Source organism: Rhipicephalus sanguineus, chromosome 9 (genome assembly GCF_013339695.2).
Source record: "Rhipicephalus sanguineus isolate Rsan-2018 chromosome 9, BIME_Rsan_1.4, whole genome shotgun sequence".
NCBI classification, from domain to species: Eukaryota; Metazoa; Arthropoda; class Arachnida; order Ixodida; family Ixodidae; genus Rhipicephalus; species Rhipicephalus sanguineus.
The window spans coordinates 151855891-151873321 of record NC_051184.2 but is presented as its reverse complement, the minus strand read 5'-3'; the positions used below and the strand labels follow the sequence as shown (position 1 = coordinate 151873321).

General features: G+C 46.1%; 2 protein-coding genes across 2 annotated transcripts in view; one reads left to right on the top strand and one right to left on the bottom strand.

Moving 5' to 3' along the window:
- The first annotated feature begins 10078 nt into the window (after window positions 1-10078).
- Window positions 10079-10802, top strand: LOC119404017 (uncharacterized). The gene has a single exon (XM_037670645.2). The coding sequence runs from the start codon at window positions 10304-10306 to the stop codon at window positions 10721-10723; it is 420 nt and encodes a 139-aa protein (XP_037526573.1). The 5' UTR covers window positions 10079-10303; the 3' UTR covers window positions 10724-10802.
- A 28-nt stretch (window positions 10803-10830) lies between these two features.
- LOC119404015 (UV excision repair protein RAD23 homolog A) overlaps window positions 10831-17431 on the bottom strand; it is a 74584-nt gene continuing 67983 nt past the window's right edge. Inside the window, exons 8-9 of the mRNA XM_037670644.2 lie at window positions 14224-14379; window positions 10831-11493 (exon numbers count right to left, since the gene is read on the bottom strand). Coding sequence (XP_037526572.1) covers window positions 11383-11493; window positions 14224-14379 — 267 coding nt within the window. The 3' untranslated portion in view covers window positions 10831-11382. The remainder of the gene's footprint in view (window positions 11494-14223; window positions 14380-17431) is intronic.

Sequence of the window (17431 nt, the reverse complement as noted above, 5' to 3'; positions counted from 1 at the left end):
CACCTATTTAACGTATAGGTGTGGACGTATTCACTAAGAGAGGCAATCTTTACGATGACAGCTTTGAAATGCAGCTGTTGCTTAAATTCCACAAGAAGTTGTGGAAACTTCTCCTTACAGTAATCTGTGCGGTAACTTTGTTTTCAAAAAGGAATGTGCTTCTTTCGATCGGCAACTGTGGGTACACGTTTCTGTAGTTATTAAATTTTTCCACGAATGAGGCTGATCTTGAACACTTTCACATAAACGCTTGCAATTTTGGCGGCAATTATACAGGTTGTGATGTCTTCTTTACGAAGAGCGTTGATGATAAAATCTTCTTTTGTGCAGTCACACTGCGAAAAAAGTTCGGCAGGTCCCACGCCTTGTGGGAATCGGTTCCATGCAAAGCAGTCAGTGAGTAGCTGTCCGTGCTGCATGTTTTGGCTTTGAGCCAAGGAATACAAATGTAGAGCTTATTAGACTGCTTGAAAAGCAGAGCTAACACTGGAACCACCATTAAAATCCCGACATGACGCCTGAATCATAGGAGTATATAAGTATTGCTTATTGCCTTATTATAAAATTAGATAGCCAGCACTGCAACCACAACTGACGTTGCACCAGTTTACAGTTTACAGTTTACAGTTTACAGTTTACGTCAAGCACTGTAAACTCGGCATACCGTACAGCCAGTCTCTTCGGTTTAGGCGTATTTGTTCTGACCAGGCCGACTTCGCCTCCAACTGTCAACAACTAAGCACTGACCTCACACGGCAACAATACCCACAGTCTGTCATTAACGATGCTATTAGGAAATCTGAAAAGAAGGACCGCCGCCACCTGATAAAGAAGACAGAATCCGAACCCGCAAATACTACTCCCAATCTCATTCTAACATATTCAGCTTCCCCGCCTAACATAAACCGCATCCTCAGAAGGCACCACAACATTCTACTTGAAAGCGACAAGTTACGATGTGTTTTCCCGCAACCTCCACGCGTTGTCTACAGACGGGCGAAGAACATTAGAGATATTGTAACGTCCTCTAAAGTCAACACTCCTGAATTCACAGGCAGCGGCCCCTGCAACAAGCCTAGGTGCAAACTCTGTCCAATGATGAACAAAGTGTCCACCGTCACAAGTACCGCGTCTTCGTTTTCTTATCAGATAAGAGGCAACTTCAACTGTGACAGCGCGAACATAATCTACCTTCTCGAGTGCACCTTATGCCATGCACAGTACATTGGCCAAACTGAGACTGCGTTCAGGATGAGAATCAATAATCACAGAGCACACGTAAAGGCTCTACCGCACCTTCCTCTATCTAAACATGTTAATAACCTTGGCCACCCCTTCCATACATTTTCCGCGGCGGTACTCCAATCCAATTTCAAGACCCATTATGACCGGGAGGCTCGTGAATCATACCTGATCCACAAATTTAACAGTGTCTCTGGTGGCATAAATGAAAGCATAGGCCGACTATCATGCTTGACCTGCAACGAACCCGAAAATTTTGATTCTGCCGGCAACTAGGTGACCGATTCCCAAGAAACTTTTGTACTCGGGATGCAGAATTTGAAGCATCCGTTTACCCTGATGTGCATGCATGTACACATGTGATTAGACACGTCGCGCATTGTGCTATTCGAGCCTGGACCCATTTCTCGATAAATACATATGTCATTAAGTTTGGTACTGTGATTACGGGTATTACGTGCGTGCTCGTTCCCCCCTTCCTGCAAGTACGAATGCGGTACCCCCCCCCCCCTTTTTTTTTTTTTTCGCTTGAACATCGGTTGTTGGTTCATATGAGTACGTATGTGCATGTGTATGTATATCCGTATGTATCTATATGTGTGTGAATGTACGGATATGTACATGTATATGTATATGTTTATCATGTCTCTTGATTGAAAGAAATATGTCATGTGCCCACACATTGCGCCTAACAGCAGCTGTCCTCAATCTTGTTCACCGGCGAGACGTATCCTTCTTTTTGAGGGAGGGCTATGGTCATTACCGCGAGCAACTGCAAGATGCCCGCGGAGACCGGTCGACTTCAAAAGCCGTACCGAACCCCCTTCTCTAAAAGGCGCATGGATGGGCAAACACTTAACTGCTTTTGACGCGCTTTTTGAAGGTAGCAAGGAAACGCGTGCGGCACGTTTACATCCCACGTCCGTGAGCGTATTCTCCTTTAGTCCCGTAGTTGATGGGTCTGCCCATTTAGCGTGGTAAGTGCGTTCGCATCTTTGTCATTTTTTCTTTTTTTTTTTTTCCCCTCCGCCTCTCGTTCCGAACCACACACGTAGGTTCGTTTCGCTGTTTGTTATTTATTTTGTGTATGTTCTGACCCCGCCTATACTCTACTCTTCACAGAGTACAATGCTGTGTGTGTCATCTTGTATGCGTGTCGCTCTCTCCCTGGGATTTGTTTGCTGTTGTTGTTGTTCTGGCCCCTCCCATGTCATAGTCCAACGAATCACGATGGTGTGTCTACATCTATGTATTGACAAAATCTGTACTTAAACCCGTACGCCATGTACGAATGCATTCTTTGATAAAGGCCGGTCCCCGGCCGAAAGCTCAGAATAAATGTTGTTATGTTTTTCACTGTGACTAGTTTTCTTTCATATAATTAAACCAATAGCCAGGAACATTCTTTCGAAATATATATATATATATATATATAGTCTCGCAGAGAAAACGAGCCCTAAAAGTAATCGTCTGTCCTATATATATATAATACAGCGTTTGTAGCCGTATTTAGTGCATAACACACCTTTCCTTTCATGTTAGCAGTTTTAATAAAAGCAGCGCTTCATTGTTTGCACCTGATTGGGAACTAATGCATCACACACAAGGCTTAGTCGTGTCCAGTATGAATGTTCTCAAGCTTGCAAGAAATGTTCTCCGTCACCATTTAATGATGATGACACCATACTTGACACCCTTGATGGAAGGCCGTTTGTAGCAGGTTTCAGCTTTGTACTTGACTCTTCACTGCAGTTAATGCCCTGACTCATTTTATCCTGGAGAAAAGACATATTACATTGGATAATAATTAACTTTCACCTCGTCCAGTTAATTACTTAGGTGTCATGTTTTTTTTAAAGAATTTAATCTACTTTTCTTGAAGCAGTGCGCCTTCATGTCACATTTTTTGGGGGAAAGACCGACAGTCTCTGCGTATCTTAATACTTTTTCAATTTACGATAGTTTTGGGTGCCCTCTCAAAGTCATAGAATTGGGGCTCCATTGATGTGTTTTGCAAGATAGCCATTTTAAGGCATAAAATAGAAAGAGCAATGCGACAAGTTTCTCTGGTTCAAGCAGTTTCATGAACTCTCGATTCCTTTACTGTACCTGCTTTATTTTTTTTTACCTTCCTTTCTACTTGAATCCAGGCACACAGCGATCGGACTGAGCATATCAAGTAGCCCCTCCTGTGACCCACAAGACCTCACTCATTCGGCCGAGGAGCCTGTCTGGACTTACGTTGAGAGTGCTGGCAGACAGTTTGTTTTTTCTGGACTTATGTTGGGACTGCTGGTGGACAGTTTCGGTTTTAGTCTTCAGCTGGTGCACAGTTCACTTTTATCACACCGCCTCATTTCTTTTGAGTGTATCTGCGTTCTCTAGACATTTAGCCTGTGTTCTTACACGTTGAGAGTACTCCTATGGTTTACAGCATTGCTTTGCTCATATAAACTTTTGTGATACTGCCTTGTTGCTTTCGACTCACTTCATTCTCTTGTCATTTAGCCAGTATTGAAACACTCTTATGATTGTATGTGCAGTAATCTTTCAGGGCAATGCATTGTACTCATTGTGTGTAACAAAACATTGCAATAGCCTGAGAAGAGTATTGCACATTTGATGTTTTATCAGATGTGTTATATACCTAAAAGGAACAATGTGAGGTATGCAGCGCGCTCTCCATAGAAGGCAGTACAATACACGAGGGTAGCGATGCGGGCTTGTTGGTCTGTCATGGTTCTTGGATGTGGGCGCGAAAAGACAAGGACGAAGGGAGGAAGACGCACACACTGGCGCTACTGACAACAAACGTGTCTTCCTCCCTTCGTCCTTGTCTTTTCGCGCCCACATCCAAGAACCAGTACAATACAACTGCTCTTTTATGCCGAGACACCTACACCTACTTCCAAAATCATAAATACTAAAATTTACAAAATAGTGATTCGCAACAGTTACTTTCAGGTTACAACAGTACATATAGCGAGCACTCAAGTGAGCGAAAAGTATTGTGGCCTACAGTCTGTCGAGCGTTCGTTTTTGAGAGCCATAATTAGTGCACCTCACAAGCCGCTAGACGTCATGTGGATGCGAGTTTAAGGAATGAACATCTTTTAATATGTACTGATGGGCTAGTTGGTGAGCCATGATTTTCGAATAGGCAGCGCACAAAAGGGCAACAAATACGCACACATAAGACTCAAACACAAGCGCTGTCAGCGCTTGTGTTTGCGTCTTTTATGTGTGCATATTTGTTGCCCTTTTGTGTGCTGCCTATTCGGAAAACATCTTTTAAATGTACAGAACATCCAGCCTTAATATCCATACAACGTACTGAGAGCGTGATCTGGGTGCATTTTAGATGATCTATAGTACATCCGTGAAATGTCATGTGGAGAAATGTAGATATCCAGAAGATGTACTGAATATCCCGAGACTAGCATTCTATGGATATCTAATGGACATTCATGGTTTACTGGGAAGAGGGCTCGGGGACTCTCGTTTAAACAGACTCATAGCCAAGCGCGAACAAACTACAGCGCAGACGGTACATGAATGACAAAGAATAAATTCCATGAATTAATCTTCTTCTTTCTCGATTGATTCTCCCTTAATTTTTCTGCGGAAGTGTAGGAAAATCAAAGCACAGGGAAGCTTCCCCGAGCGTTCGCTTACTGCGACCGTCTTCACGCTCGTAGTGCACAGCAGCAACAAGCATATAAATGCACACATTAGCGAAGTTATCGCTGACTACTCACCATTCTTTCTCGTCTGCGAATGCATGCACCGTCGTCGAAGTGCTTGCTGCACACCATCGCGTACTTGGAAGGTCCTGCCCATAAGCGTGCGCAGGGTTCCCCTTCAGGGGGGGCGAAGGTTCGTCGCAGCGCCCCCCTCCCTATTATGTCAATGTATGCGGCTGCCTTTGCGCCCCCCTTCTCGCCCCCCCTACAATGTATAGGGCTGACTTTGCGCCCCCCCCCTTCTCGCCCCCTTGGCCCCCCCCTGCGCACGCCTATGGTCCTGCCGTTATAAACGAAGCCTAACGAGCCACAGTCTGCGACGTTCCGCGTCGGTGGGATAAAAATGGAAGCTTATCCCTGGCTCTGTGCAGTATGTGCGGCATTGTGGCACCGAACAAAACCTCACCATCGATAACGAAGAGTTTTCTGCGGGTACGGAACACAAAATCACGATGTGAAAACAGAAGCCCCGTGCACTTATACACACACCACACGAAACCAGTATCCACACTAGCGGGGTGGTCGATCTCACCGCGAATACTTCGAAGGTATAGGGGCTTTAATCTTGCCACTCTAACGGCTAGAGAGGTGTGCGCAGTAGTGCAGTTACAGTGTTACAGAATGTCCAAAGTAGCGCAGTGTCGGCACCGGCGGCGGCGCGGTCGGCCAACGCCGGGACGCGTCACGCGCATTTCCAAAGGCGAGCGGCTGCCCGGAGCTGAGAATCAGGTTTGTTTTCGGACGATCGCTAGTAACATGAAGTGAGGACACGGAATGAGTGAGGCATACACGAACGTTGCACTGTTACCATTTCATTTACTTTGGTTTTTCTTGTTTTTTTTTTTTTTAAGGCAGAAGCGATGCCTCATCAAACACGAAAATTAGCCGTCGGTGTCCCGCGCCGCCCACACGAGTGATGTACAAAATCATCACGTGATGACGTCACCACCATAGGCGTGCGCAGGATACCCCATCAGGGGGGCGAAGGTTCATCGCAGCGCCTCCCCCCCCCTCTTACTATATCAATGTATGGGGCAGATTTTGCGCCCCCCCCCCCTTCGTCGGTGACTAGAATGGTCAATGTACGGGGCAGATTTTGCCCCGTACATTAGGTGCTCTTAGGTGATTACTCTTAGGTGAGTACTCTTAGGTGATTAGGGGGGGCGGCCGCCCCCCCTGCCCCCCCTGTGCACACGCCTATGGTCACCACGACGTCACAGATCGACAGAAGTTGTGACGCCATCACATCATAAGGTCACTTTGCATTGCCTCCGTGATCTGGGGCCGATCACGGAGGCAATGTAAAAGCAGGTGAGGCGCAGAAAGCTTGCAATGCCTTCGATACTGTGGGCAGTCCCAGACCACGTTATGCGCAGAAAGCTTTCGGAGAGGGGCGAGGGAGGATCAATGCATCGACTGATGAAAGAGAAGATGATGGCTTTCGCTGTAGAGTCGTCTCAGGCTAATATTGCATAAGGGACCATGTTTTTTTTTTCGTGTATTTTTTTCGTATACATTTTACCTATGCGGCCAGTTCTTCAAAGTATGGGTAGTCTTACATGTTGACATCGATAATGCGCCACGTTTTCGTCACCTGACGGAGACAAATCGTCAGACCACACATCGTCAGAATTCTTTCTGGCCGTAGAAAGCGGGAGTTATGTTTTTCTTGTTCGTTTGTTCTCCTTGATGTGGATTGAAGTCCCGTCAAGGAGATGATCGACGTCGATGAAGCAGCAGGCAGGTTGGAGGTAATAAAAACTTGAAGGTATATTGCAGCGAAATATTTACAGTCATATCTGCATTTTGCCGAAGCACACTGATGATAACATAGACATCAACAGCGTCTTACTCTTAATTCTACTTAACTTTTCTTAAGTTAGAGCCTCTGTTACAACATACGACGAACCGAGTCTCACTGTTCGACCACCGAGTGGTTACGGCCATAGGCGTGCGCAGGGTTCCCCTTAAGGGGGGGGGGAGGTTTGTCGCAGCGCCCCTCCCTCCCAATTATGTCAATGTATGGCGCTGACATTTCGCCCCCTCCCCCCCCGTGTCGCGGCACCCCCCCCCCCTCCGTATTATGTCAATGTGTGAGGCTGACTTCGCGCCCCTGCCCCTCTGTGCGCACGCTTATTGTATACGGCCCAGACAAAAGTTGCGTCATACGGAGTCTTACTGATCGATCAGTTAAGTGATTACAGCTTAGACTGATCGAAGGGAAGCTTAAGTACCTTGCGCTAAACAAAGAAACGGGGAGGTGGCCACTGCTGGACCGCTTCAACATTCTCTTATCCAATCCGTTTGGATGTCCCTAATCTCGACAGCAGTGTTTTTACAGTTTATACAGGCGTTTTGGCACTCTTTCCCATCTTGGCTATCCCTCTCCTCATCCCACGCTCGCTCTCAGGGATTCCCGCGCTCGAAATATATCGGTATTGTAGCCCTGGTGCATTCATGCCGTCTCCCCACACTCGAACGGTTCCGGGAAACAAAAGGCGTTTGCCTGTCCTCGCTTCCCTCGCGTTCGGACCGTGCATCGCTGCAACTCGACCCTCAACCACAGTCAGCGAGCCAAAAGCACGGTGCCGGTCGTTAAAGTAATGGTGAACAAAGCGCCACTGTCCCCTCGAACGGTTGCGGGAAGCAGGTGGTGTTTGCCTGTCCTCGCTTCCCTCGCGTTCGGACTGTGCGTCACCGCAACTCGACCTTGACCCCGAGCCGGCCTCTGGGAAGCAGAGCAAGGTCGCGTAAACGCAGCCACGTGGACTTTTCGCCTGGCAGCGGAGGAGGCGAGCTGCTCGAAGGAAGCCGTTTGCATTCCAGGGATAAGTGCACAGTCAAAGACAATGCAGAGAGAGAGCCGAGAAAGAAGCTTTGTATAACGTACAGTATACCGCGCTGTCCATTCTGAACGATCGACTTGCGGCAAAACATAACAGCGGGTTTGCGCGCCATACGCCATATTATTATTGTTAGTCGTTACGAAAATGGCAAGCATGTCAAGTTAGTGATGCCATGACGTATCGGTCATGTTAGGCATACATTCGTGCCCCTCCATGCCAATTTTCGTGCAGGGGCGTAGCCAGAAATTATTTTCGGGGGGGGGGGAGGGGGGGGGTTTAACCATACTTTATGAATGTTAGTGCGTGCGTTTATATGTGTGCGTGTATATATGCGCAAGCAAAATTGAAAAATTTCGGGGGGGGGTTGACCCCCCCCCTTGGCTACGCCCCTGTTTTCGTGTATATACCAAGTGAACGAGACGCGAGTTACGCGTGTAATTTCTTGCTTTTGGTGCCGCGGCCACGCCGACGGACACATTCGGCTTCGCATGAAAAGGCTTGAAACAGCAGAGCGCCGGAGGCAGCACTGTAAAACAAATCGAACGTAGGAAATAAAAGAAAGGATATGAAGGGTGCAAACGCGTTAGCAATTAAGAGCTACCCATTCACCACATGCGTATCTGGCTACGTTCTCCTGGTTATCTCCATTTTATTCTCTCCTGCAGCAAGTTTACTTTCGTCATTCCACACGAAAGTAAATTAAGCGCCTTCTCTCACGATGACGTGCGCGCAGAATGCGGTCCTCAAACAGCCGCGTAAGTGTAGACCATTGTGGCGACAAACCAGCTGAAAGTAAATATATAAAATCCCCGTTTCACAACGCCCAAACGCGTTCTCTGTGCGATGAGTCGCTACAGTATTATGTTGCAGTGACGCAGTATCAAATATAGCCTAAATTGCCGCAATTTTGGCTAACAGCGGCCAAAATATCAGGCGCGTAGCAGACGCTCGCCGCCTTGACGCGGCTTCCGCCGTATTCTAGGTCACCCTACAAACAGTTCGCTAGCTAACGTAATCCAATTAGAAGCATGTACTTCCCATCAGTTATGGTGTATTGGAATGGGGTAGTGTGCCGTCTGGCGCCAGAAACGTGGCTCTTTTTGCGATGGCAACCTGAGGTAAAGTGGCTAGAACCTGAAGTACACTGTCCTGAGGTGTCAGAGCACACCGTACTACTGTGTTGCCACCTGACGTCTCTCCCTGAAGTAATTTATGGTAAGCTGAGATACAAAGCCTCCGAGATTTGTAGTTGTAGTTGCCGCGCTGGTTGTGCGTGCACGTACGGAACTTGTTGATTGTTCCCTTCTGTTTCTCAAGACGCGTTAGCGACTTTTTTCGTGTGCGTGGCCGACTCAGTGTTTGAGGAAGCCTGATGCATTCAAGTTTTTGCAGACCGATTGGAATTACGGACTTATTCACATAGAAGAAATCGAACACCCCGAATACAACGCGGGGCATTGAGCTGCATTCCTGCGCTTTGGCACCCCTTTGAGTAAAATCATTTTACTATAAAAAAAAAATGAAGCAGCATTCGTCATTGAGCGTTGTATTTTTTCTGTCCGACACCTTGCGACTGCTCTTCTGTCTGATGCAGGTGAAGGGTGGTTAGCCATCCGGACCTCCTCCTGTGTTTCGACGCATAACTTCAAATTACTGTGATAGCTAGACAGGCGTACATATGCATGGAATGAACAGCGATGTGCCTTTTTATGCCTTTTGCAATCAAAACAGTAAGCATGCAGACGATCCGGGACACTATAGGAATTGTGCCAGCTCATACAACGCAGAAACATCTTTATTTATTGCAATAATGAAGCCAAATGTGTCTAAGTGTTTAAATCTTGTAAATATATTTGGTTTCAATCGTGTTACGTCACCATTTGACTCAAGAACGACAGAAATTTTCGCAATTTTGATTTAAATTTCGCGCGCCCGGCACACCGTTCGGTCGTGGCGCCCTGCTGGTGGCGTCATCGCAAAAGTGACCACCGTTCTCCCATGGCCACTGATCGCAACGCCAGTTTCCTCTCTAGGTTATTGTATGACTCTATGGCCACATGTTTTGGTTTCGGAACGCAGTTTCGCAGCTGGTATGATTGAAGATTGCATAATAGAGCAGGTAGCTTAAATATACTAAGACATAAGCTAAAAACATATACACGTTAGCGCTCGTCTCGTGTATATGCCCAAGAATTTTGCCCTTCGTAGTGACGCATAATTGACGTCATTTCCTATCAGGAGTCCTCGCAGGCTGCGCTGTAGCTGGCTGTAGCTGCGCGAACCACCTTGTTTATCGTTGGCCCGAACAGCGAAAATCGAAGAGGCTGAAACAAGTCGAATCACGTGCTCGAGATGCGTCATCGCTCTAGGAAGGTGAACCGGGCGCCTCAGTAGTAATTTCGCCATTTCGCCGCAGCATAGCAATCAGTGCAGTGTCAACGCGCTTCCACGTACAAGCAACGCCCGTCGGAAATGCTGCCACGAGCTCTGCTGGTGCGATCGCGCCACTGTAGTGGCTGCCTTCGAGCCAGTACCTCTGCACCGGGCTCACACGACGTCGAGAGCGACACGTCCAAGAGCCAGGAGCGTTTCGGCAAGCACGAAGCGAGCGAGGTCGCCTTCAGCCCGACTCGGCTCGAGGACATCACGCACAACTACGCGAGGGCCAGTGACGACGAGGCCGCCTCCGTACCCGCAGAGCACGTTGGCGAAAATGCGGATGCCTACAGCTGCGGCAGTAACGTGAGCCTCTACGCACACATGCAGAGCAACGTGCCGGAGCCTTTCGAGGCCGAGTCGCCCGAAGCACCGACCAGCCTCAACATGCCCGGAGGCGGCGGACAATCTACGTCGTACATGTATCTCTCTGGAAAACGAAGCTCCGCAAAATAGGCATAGGCCGTACTGTCGCGCATGCGTTGATGTGACCAGATTGCACTTACCTCAATACAGTCCTTCGGTTTGTGGGTGTGATAGTAATAAAACACGTTGACGTTGCGAATGAGTCATTTATTTTCAACACGCTATAAACCGCGTACAGGAACAGCAAGCATTCGGCAAATCCGCAGTGACATTCGCTCATACAGCAACACACTGCACGAATACAGCCGCATATTGTCTCTTCGACGCTCAATTACAACCATTTCTGCACTTCATTTAATGCAAACTTATCCTGTACATAAAAAAAAATATCCACACAAAAACACGCCCTCACTTCCAAAGGAAGGGAAAAAAACAACAAGAAAACCGGCCGTCGCAGCAGCAGCTCCCGCACAGAAACGCCAAACGATGACATCACGCGAGGCGCGGGTGACGTCAGAACACGGAGGCCCTCAGCTACGCGCATCGTCTGCTCGTTGCCTTTTTGTTTTATTGACCCCTGTCGCTCTGAATCATTTAAAAAGTGAAACGAAAACGTGCAGAAGGCTGCTTTGAATGCTCCATTTGATTTTTTGTTGGGGCGAGCCGAAAACCGAGAAAGGGTTGCCCTGCGGCTTCAGACAGCAGGGGCCTGTGGGAGAGGAGGGCTTAAGGCACAGCGTCGAGAGGCGTCAGTCGTCGTAGTTTTGCGAGAGCAGAAAGTTGGCGGCCAGGTTCTCGTTCTTGTCGCAGGCAAAGTAGGCCTGCACGACCAGGTACTCTGGAAAGCCCAACGCCTTCAGCTGCGTGACAAAATTTGCACTCAGTCAGTGGCTGCAAAGGCAAGACAAAACAGCATAATTGACCTGTGAATGGCAGTGGACTTGTGCTGCCATCCCTGCCATCCCTGCCATTGCCCCATAAAATAAGCCAACATCTCATTCTTGCTCATCTTATTGGTTTAGAGCTCTGCGACTGCAGTTGCTCGTGACTGACTTGCTTGCGCAAGCGGTGCTAATCGCAGGTGTGAATGAGCCTACAGGCTAGGTGGTCATACCTCTGTTAAGTATCACCAATACTACAGGCACTGCACTCTTACACTTTCTGTTTACAAGTGCCTTTCCTTAATGCACTCGATGCAGTACACAACTGCTGAAACTGCAATTAGTACATGTCTCACCCATTCAGACTAACCTTCCAGTGTAGTCACTGACAACCAACCATGCCAAATATGAAAAATACTCCTTGTAGGACATTCCACTGGATGAGCAAGTAAACATGGCCTGTAAGGCCCTTGCATTGTGAAACACCCTTTCATAGCAAGCACATGTTATACTGGCCTTCATTGCCAGAGCTGGGCTGCCAGTTTGATGACATCACGCCCATGTTGAACAAACACGTGCACTGAGCAAGTGATGACCATTATCGAAGGCAGTTCTTTTCACCAGTGCCTGCAGACCACCGCAAAATATGGTCGCTCCATAGAATTGCCTTAAATAATCTTCTAGAATGAATGATTGGGAATAACAGCCTGTCCTTCAACACCAGTGGATAGCCCACAAAAGAAATACTGACAAGCACTATTAGAGTCTGTCTAAAGCAATATGGTTACTTCAATTTTTATGTTTATAGGTTTATTAAAGCCTCCTATGTCCAGGGTTCCATAGCAACTTCGAAGAAAAAAATTCGAGGGTTTTTAAGGACTTGAAACAACACTTGCTCAGATCGTAGAAAAAAGAAACACCAGATTTTACCTCATGGAGCACACCTTTCATTACACACAAGCCAAAGGAGACCCTGCTTCACAATCAATAGCTAACTAAAGGAGTTTTCACAGTTCCTTTCTTTGCTCAAATTTCATTCACTGCAGCTATTATGGCATTATACTGCTTTCCACAGCTTTCAGTATACAACTTCTGCTAGTTTGCTTAAACTGATTCACCTGACAATATGGCTGTATTGCGTGCACACGCGCGCACACAGACAAAATGTGCATAGAGAATTTTTTCAACTTACAGGAATACATAGATGACATAATTGCTCCTAATATAACACAGAAACGCAGGACAGAAACACAAACATGACAACACGGGCAGCATTTCCACCTTCCTTTGTGTCCTTTTAGGGGCAATTACATCACATAGCGAGTACGAACTAGGCCATCAGCACGTTCACCTGATGAGTATATATGCACAGACTTGCACATTTACAAAGGGGCTGGGCACCTACCCCTCCCCAATGCCACAAAATAAAAGCCTCGTTAACCCTCTGTTCAAAAGTAGCCTCGTGCGAATACAACTTTCTAGGCTCAAAGTGAATGGCAATTACTATCAAACAATTTTGAAGCGAATTATTGGAAGGATGCAAATCATATGTGGAAAAATACTACAAGTTTTAAAGCATCTCATACTTGGGCAATATAAGATGCTAATAAAAAAAAACAACAACAAAAAAGAACCAACAACAAATGAAGTGCACAAGTGTGGCTTCGCGCTGACAAGTTGGTTTCAAGGCACAGCAGTACTGTGGTACAGTGAAACCATTTTTAAGGCAGGTTACATGCGGTAGAATATGTCTATTCGTTCTTTTTAAATACTTTCATATTTTAAATTAATATCATAGCGAATTCGACAAGTGTAATATGTGCTTGATTATTCGCACAGAACTATCCTAAAAGCAACGGCTAAAAATTGGCTCAACAAAAGTGTATTGATAAAATTTAAGGACTTACAAAAATTTAAGGGTTTCAGGAACCGCTACGAACCCTGTAATGTCTTGCCAGCGAAAAAAAATCTGGCATAGCTGGTGTCAACATGAATGGTCTAAAAGACTTAACTGTTTAATCTACCGCGGGAAATGCCATGCCGCGTACAAGATGCGCAAAGAAGCAGGTGTAAGGCGGGGCTGCTCAGGTACACGCAATAATGAAAAAGAAGTGTTCAACCAGGGCTCTACAGAAACAATCAAGTTCAGCTGGCCTCAGCAAAGAAGATGGGTATTGCGCGGCTCGAGGTGTGTGAGCTAGGGGATGGGAATAAAATGCTCCTCTCGCCCAATTCAATCGGTGATGACACCACACAACAGCACTGCTTAGTCAAATGTGGGCTGATCTCTGTGAAGTGCGGAAAGCTTCAGAGAAGGGTGGGGAATGGAATTGACACAGGGCGAGAGCTTTCGTCTGCGCTAGATGAAATACACTCAAACCTCATTATAACAAAGTCGCATCTGTCAGAAAAATAACTTCGTTATATCTGAAAATTCGTTATAAATGTTTATCGGTAACAGTGTAGCTATGACAAGACTATTCTTCATTCACTTCGTTATAACCAATAATTCGTTATATCAGTGTTCGTTATAACGAGGTTTGAGTGTATGTCTAAACAATGTCTTGGAAGATACTATTGCTTGTTGCTTACACAATATCTGATCGAGCAGCTAAACTGAACGCCAACAAAGCTGTTAATGACAAGCTGGTGCGTCTTTTTTCCTCTTGCGATTTCATTTATCAGTAAATTATGGGATGTTACTTGTACCCTCTCGATGGCCTCTTTGTCCTGAGGTGTGACCTGGCCGTAGTTGACCTCAATGGGAGCTCCTCCACTGCCCAGGCCACCGGGTGCACCTCCCTGGCTGGCACCACCTGGTGGTGGGCTGGGCTCATTCAACATCCGCACAAATGCCTCCTGGTTCTGCGGGGAGACAAATGTCAACATCTTCACTAAAACAAACTGGGATTTACACACAGAACTCCTGCTCAATGGTAGTCAATACACTCCTTTCAACAGAAGAACTTGTTCTTGGGCGAGTTGGTGTAGTATAAGTTTGCTATGGGTGATTCCACGTAAGATCGAACAAACGATGGCTGGTCGACCTCTTAAATTTATTTCAGAATTTTATATATTATTGCCTGTGAGTGGAAAGAAGAGATCCGCAATTTGTTTTGCCGCCAAAAATTTTTTCGAAGCACAGGAAATCAATAATGACGAAGGGGTGGAGTGGAGCGCTCATCCGGTCTGCTGTTTTGGCCAACTTTCGTTATGAATTGCACAAAATATATTAAAGTTAGGTAGTTGAAATTTCTTTAACTAAATATATGCATGTTTTTGCTTCCGCTCAGGTATTTTTAGTTTTATGTGTAGTGTAGATGTTTTTATAAAAACCTCAGAATTGACCCAGGAAACGTTATTTTCTTTACTTGAAGGTCTTTATCTCAAAAAAGCCTTGTAGCAGAGCGACAAAAATTCCGCATTACGTTCTTCGCATGCTTATCTACCAAACTGCCAAATCTTATATTTATATAACTTTTCGGTAAAGAGATATGATCGGGCTAAGTTCAAGAAAACACTGAACAATGGAAATTTCTGACGACAATTAAAAAAAAAAAAACATTTTTTATATTTCTTAAACTTTGTCCACTTATTCTCGTCCACATCAGCTTTCACAATCATTGAAAACATGTTGCATAATGTCGTCGCACTAATAGTTACTGCCCCTCCAATGAGACCCTTAGGCAAGGATTGGCAATAGCGACTTCTTGCCCAGCAAGTGTATAAAATGCAGGCAGGATTGAATTTATTTTTATTAAAAGACCAGCAGGTACCGAAAAAGGTGTCGCCGGCACTGAAGACTTTAATTTTGAAATTATTTGGTCACTGCAGCAGCCACGAGAGTGGGGCTACCGAGCAGGCGCGCGCACCCGAGATGCTCGCTGTAAGAGACGGCGCAGTGAGAGCTCGTTTTCGCGTCCTCAGACCGAATGAGTTCGAAACAGCAACGCCTCTCGGGTGACTTGAACGCACGTGCACCGGTAGTCGCAGTGATCTGGTTAATTGCGACGATTTCTTTTTCAGGGGGCACAAGAATGTCATCGTTATACAGTGCGTTCCGTGAAGATATTTCATTGCAGTGGTAGCAAAAGCACGCGTAGCACAAGTAGTCCGTCTCACCAACAGTCACTGATCTTTCGGGCGTTAAACGTTCCTTCAAAGCATTTATGTCTAGGTCGGTAACTCTGCGAAATTTCGGCCTCTTTGCAATAATTAAAGGAGTACTGACACGATTTTGAGACATTGCAAAAGGGACATTTTTTGCTTCGTTGGTATGCAGTTTCAACACTGTCCACACACTGGAGTCGGAGAACACGTATAAAATATTTTAATTTGACTTTGAAGTTTTCGTCTCTGAGCATCTGCAAGCCAGCCCCACTGCAAGGACATTATACCGACGAGTCAAGACAGTTCCCCCGAGTTTGCGTGTTCTGCGTCCTGCAGGCAGCCTAAAACGTAGAAATCACTGTCAGGGTCACTGGACGACAATTCACTCATCGTTGTTTATGTGCACCACGAGCAGATGACGGATTTGCCGCTAGTACGTCGAGAGTTTCTGTATCTCCTTGATGTCACACTGCTATGAAACGACACTGAGAAGCCACCCCTTGATATCGAAACCGAAAGTGTCTTTTTAAGGAGGCGCTAATTAAAACATATACGATGCATTCCCAGGCACCACAATAGTCGTTTTAGGTTTCTCGACACCAATATTTTTATTTAGAGCAACAAAGCGAACTTTTTTAAAAACTCGTGTCAATACTCCTTTTTAAGCTTCTTGTGCTTCGAAAGGTAGTCTCCACAATAGACTCATTCAGAGCTATACTTTCTCGTCATGAGACGCACAGGAGGAGTAGAGTAAGAGCAAAGCACAAGAACTATCCGCGCCGAATGAAGTGTGAACAGCGCACCGAACGCGCGGCCAGTTCAGGCTGTCTGCTGCCGACATCTAAGATAAGCAAGCACATCCGGTTACCGATAGTTTTGCTTTTCTTTCCTTTGACATTCCATACGTTGCTTTGCCTCTGGAGCGCCACGTTCATGCTTTCCACTGATTGCAACTGGCTCAGCGCAGTTTCTCTGGCAGCAGTGTGCGTGAAGCGAGCGCTCATAGCTCTATTATAGTTTTCCTCTTGCTTCCATCTCCGCCATGTTATCAGCACCTAGCTGCGATGCGAACAGAGGGCGGATAGAATAGCGAAGCTCCAGTGCACGTGCATTCAAGTCACCCGAGAGGTGTTGCTGTTTCGAACTTAATCGGTCTGAGGACGCGAAAACGAGCTCTCACTGCGCAGTCTCTTACAACGAGCATCTCGGGTGCGCGTGCGCCTGCTCGGTAGCCCCGCGCTCGTGGCTGCTGCAGTGACCAAATAATTTCAAAATTAACGTCTTTAGTGCCGGCGACACCTTTTTCGGTACCTGCTGGTCTTTTAATAAAAATAAATTCAATCCTGCCTGGGCAGTTGCTGGGCAGGAAGTCGCTATTGCCAATCCTTGCCTAAGGGTCTCATTGGAGGGGCAGTAACTATTAGTGCGACGACATTATGCAACATGTTTTCAATGATTGTGAAAGCTGATGTGGACAAGAATAAGTGGACAAAATTTAAGAAATATAAGAAATGTTTTTTTTTAAATTGTCGTCAGAAGTTTCCATTGTTCGGTGTTTTCTAGAACTTAGCCTGATCATATCTCTTTACCGAAAAGTTATATAAACATAAGATTCGGCAATTTGGTAGATAAGCATGCGAAGAATGTAATGTGGAATTTTTGTCGCTCTGCTACAAGGCATTTTTGAGACAAAGACCTTCAAAGTAAAGAAAATAACGTTTCCTGGGCCAATTTTGAGGTTTTTAATAAAAACATCTACACTACACATAAAAACTAAAAATACCTGAGCAGAAGCAAAAACATGCAT

Bases quoted from the DNA above. Each gene is read 5' to 3' on its own strand.
- LOC119404017 (XM_037670645.2), top strand. From the start codon at position 10,304: ATGCTGCCACGAGCTCTGCTGGTGCGATCGCGCCACTGTAGTGGCTGC.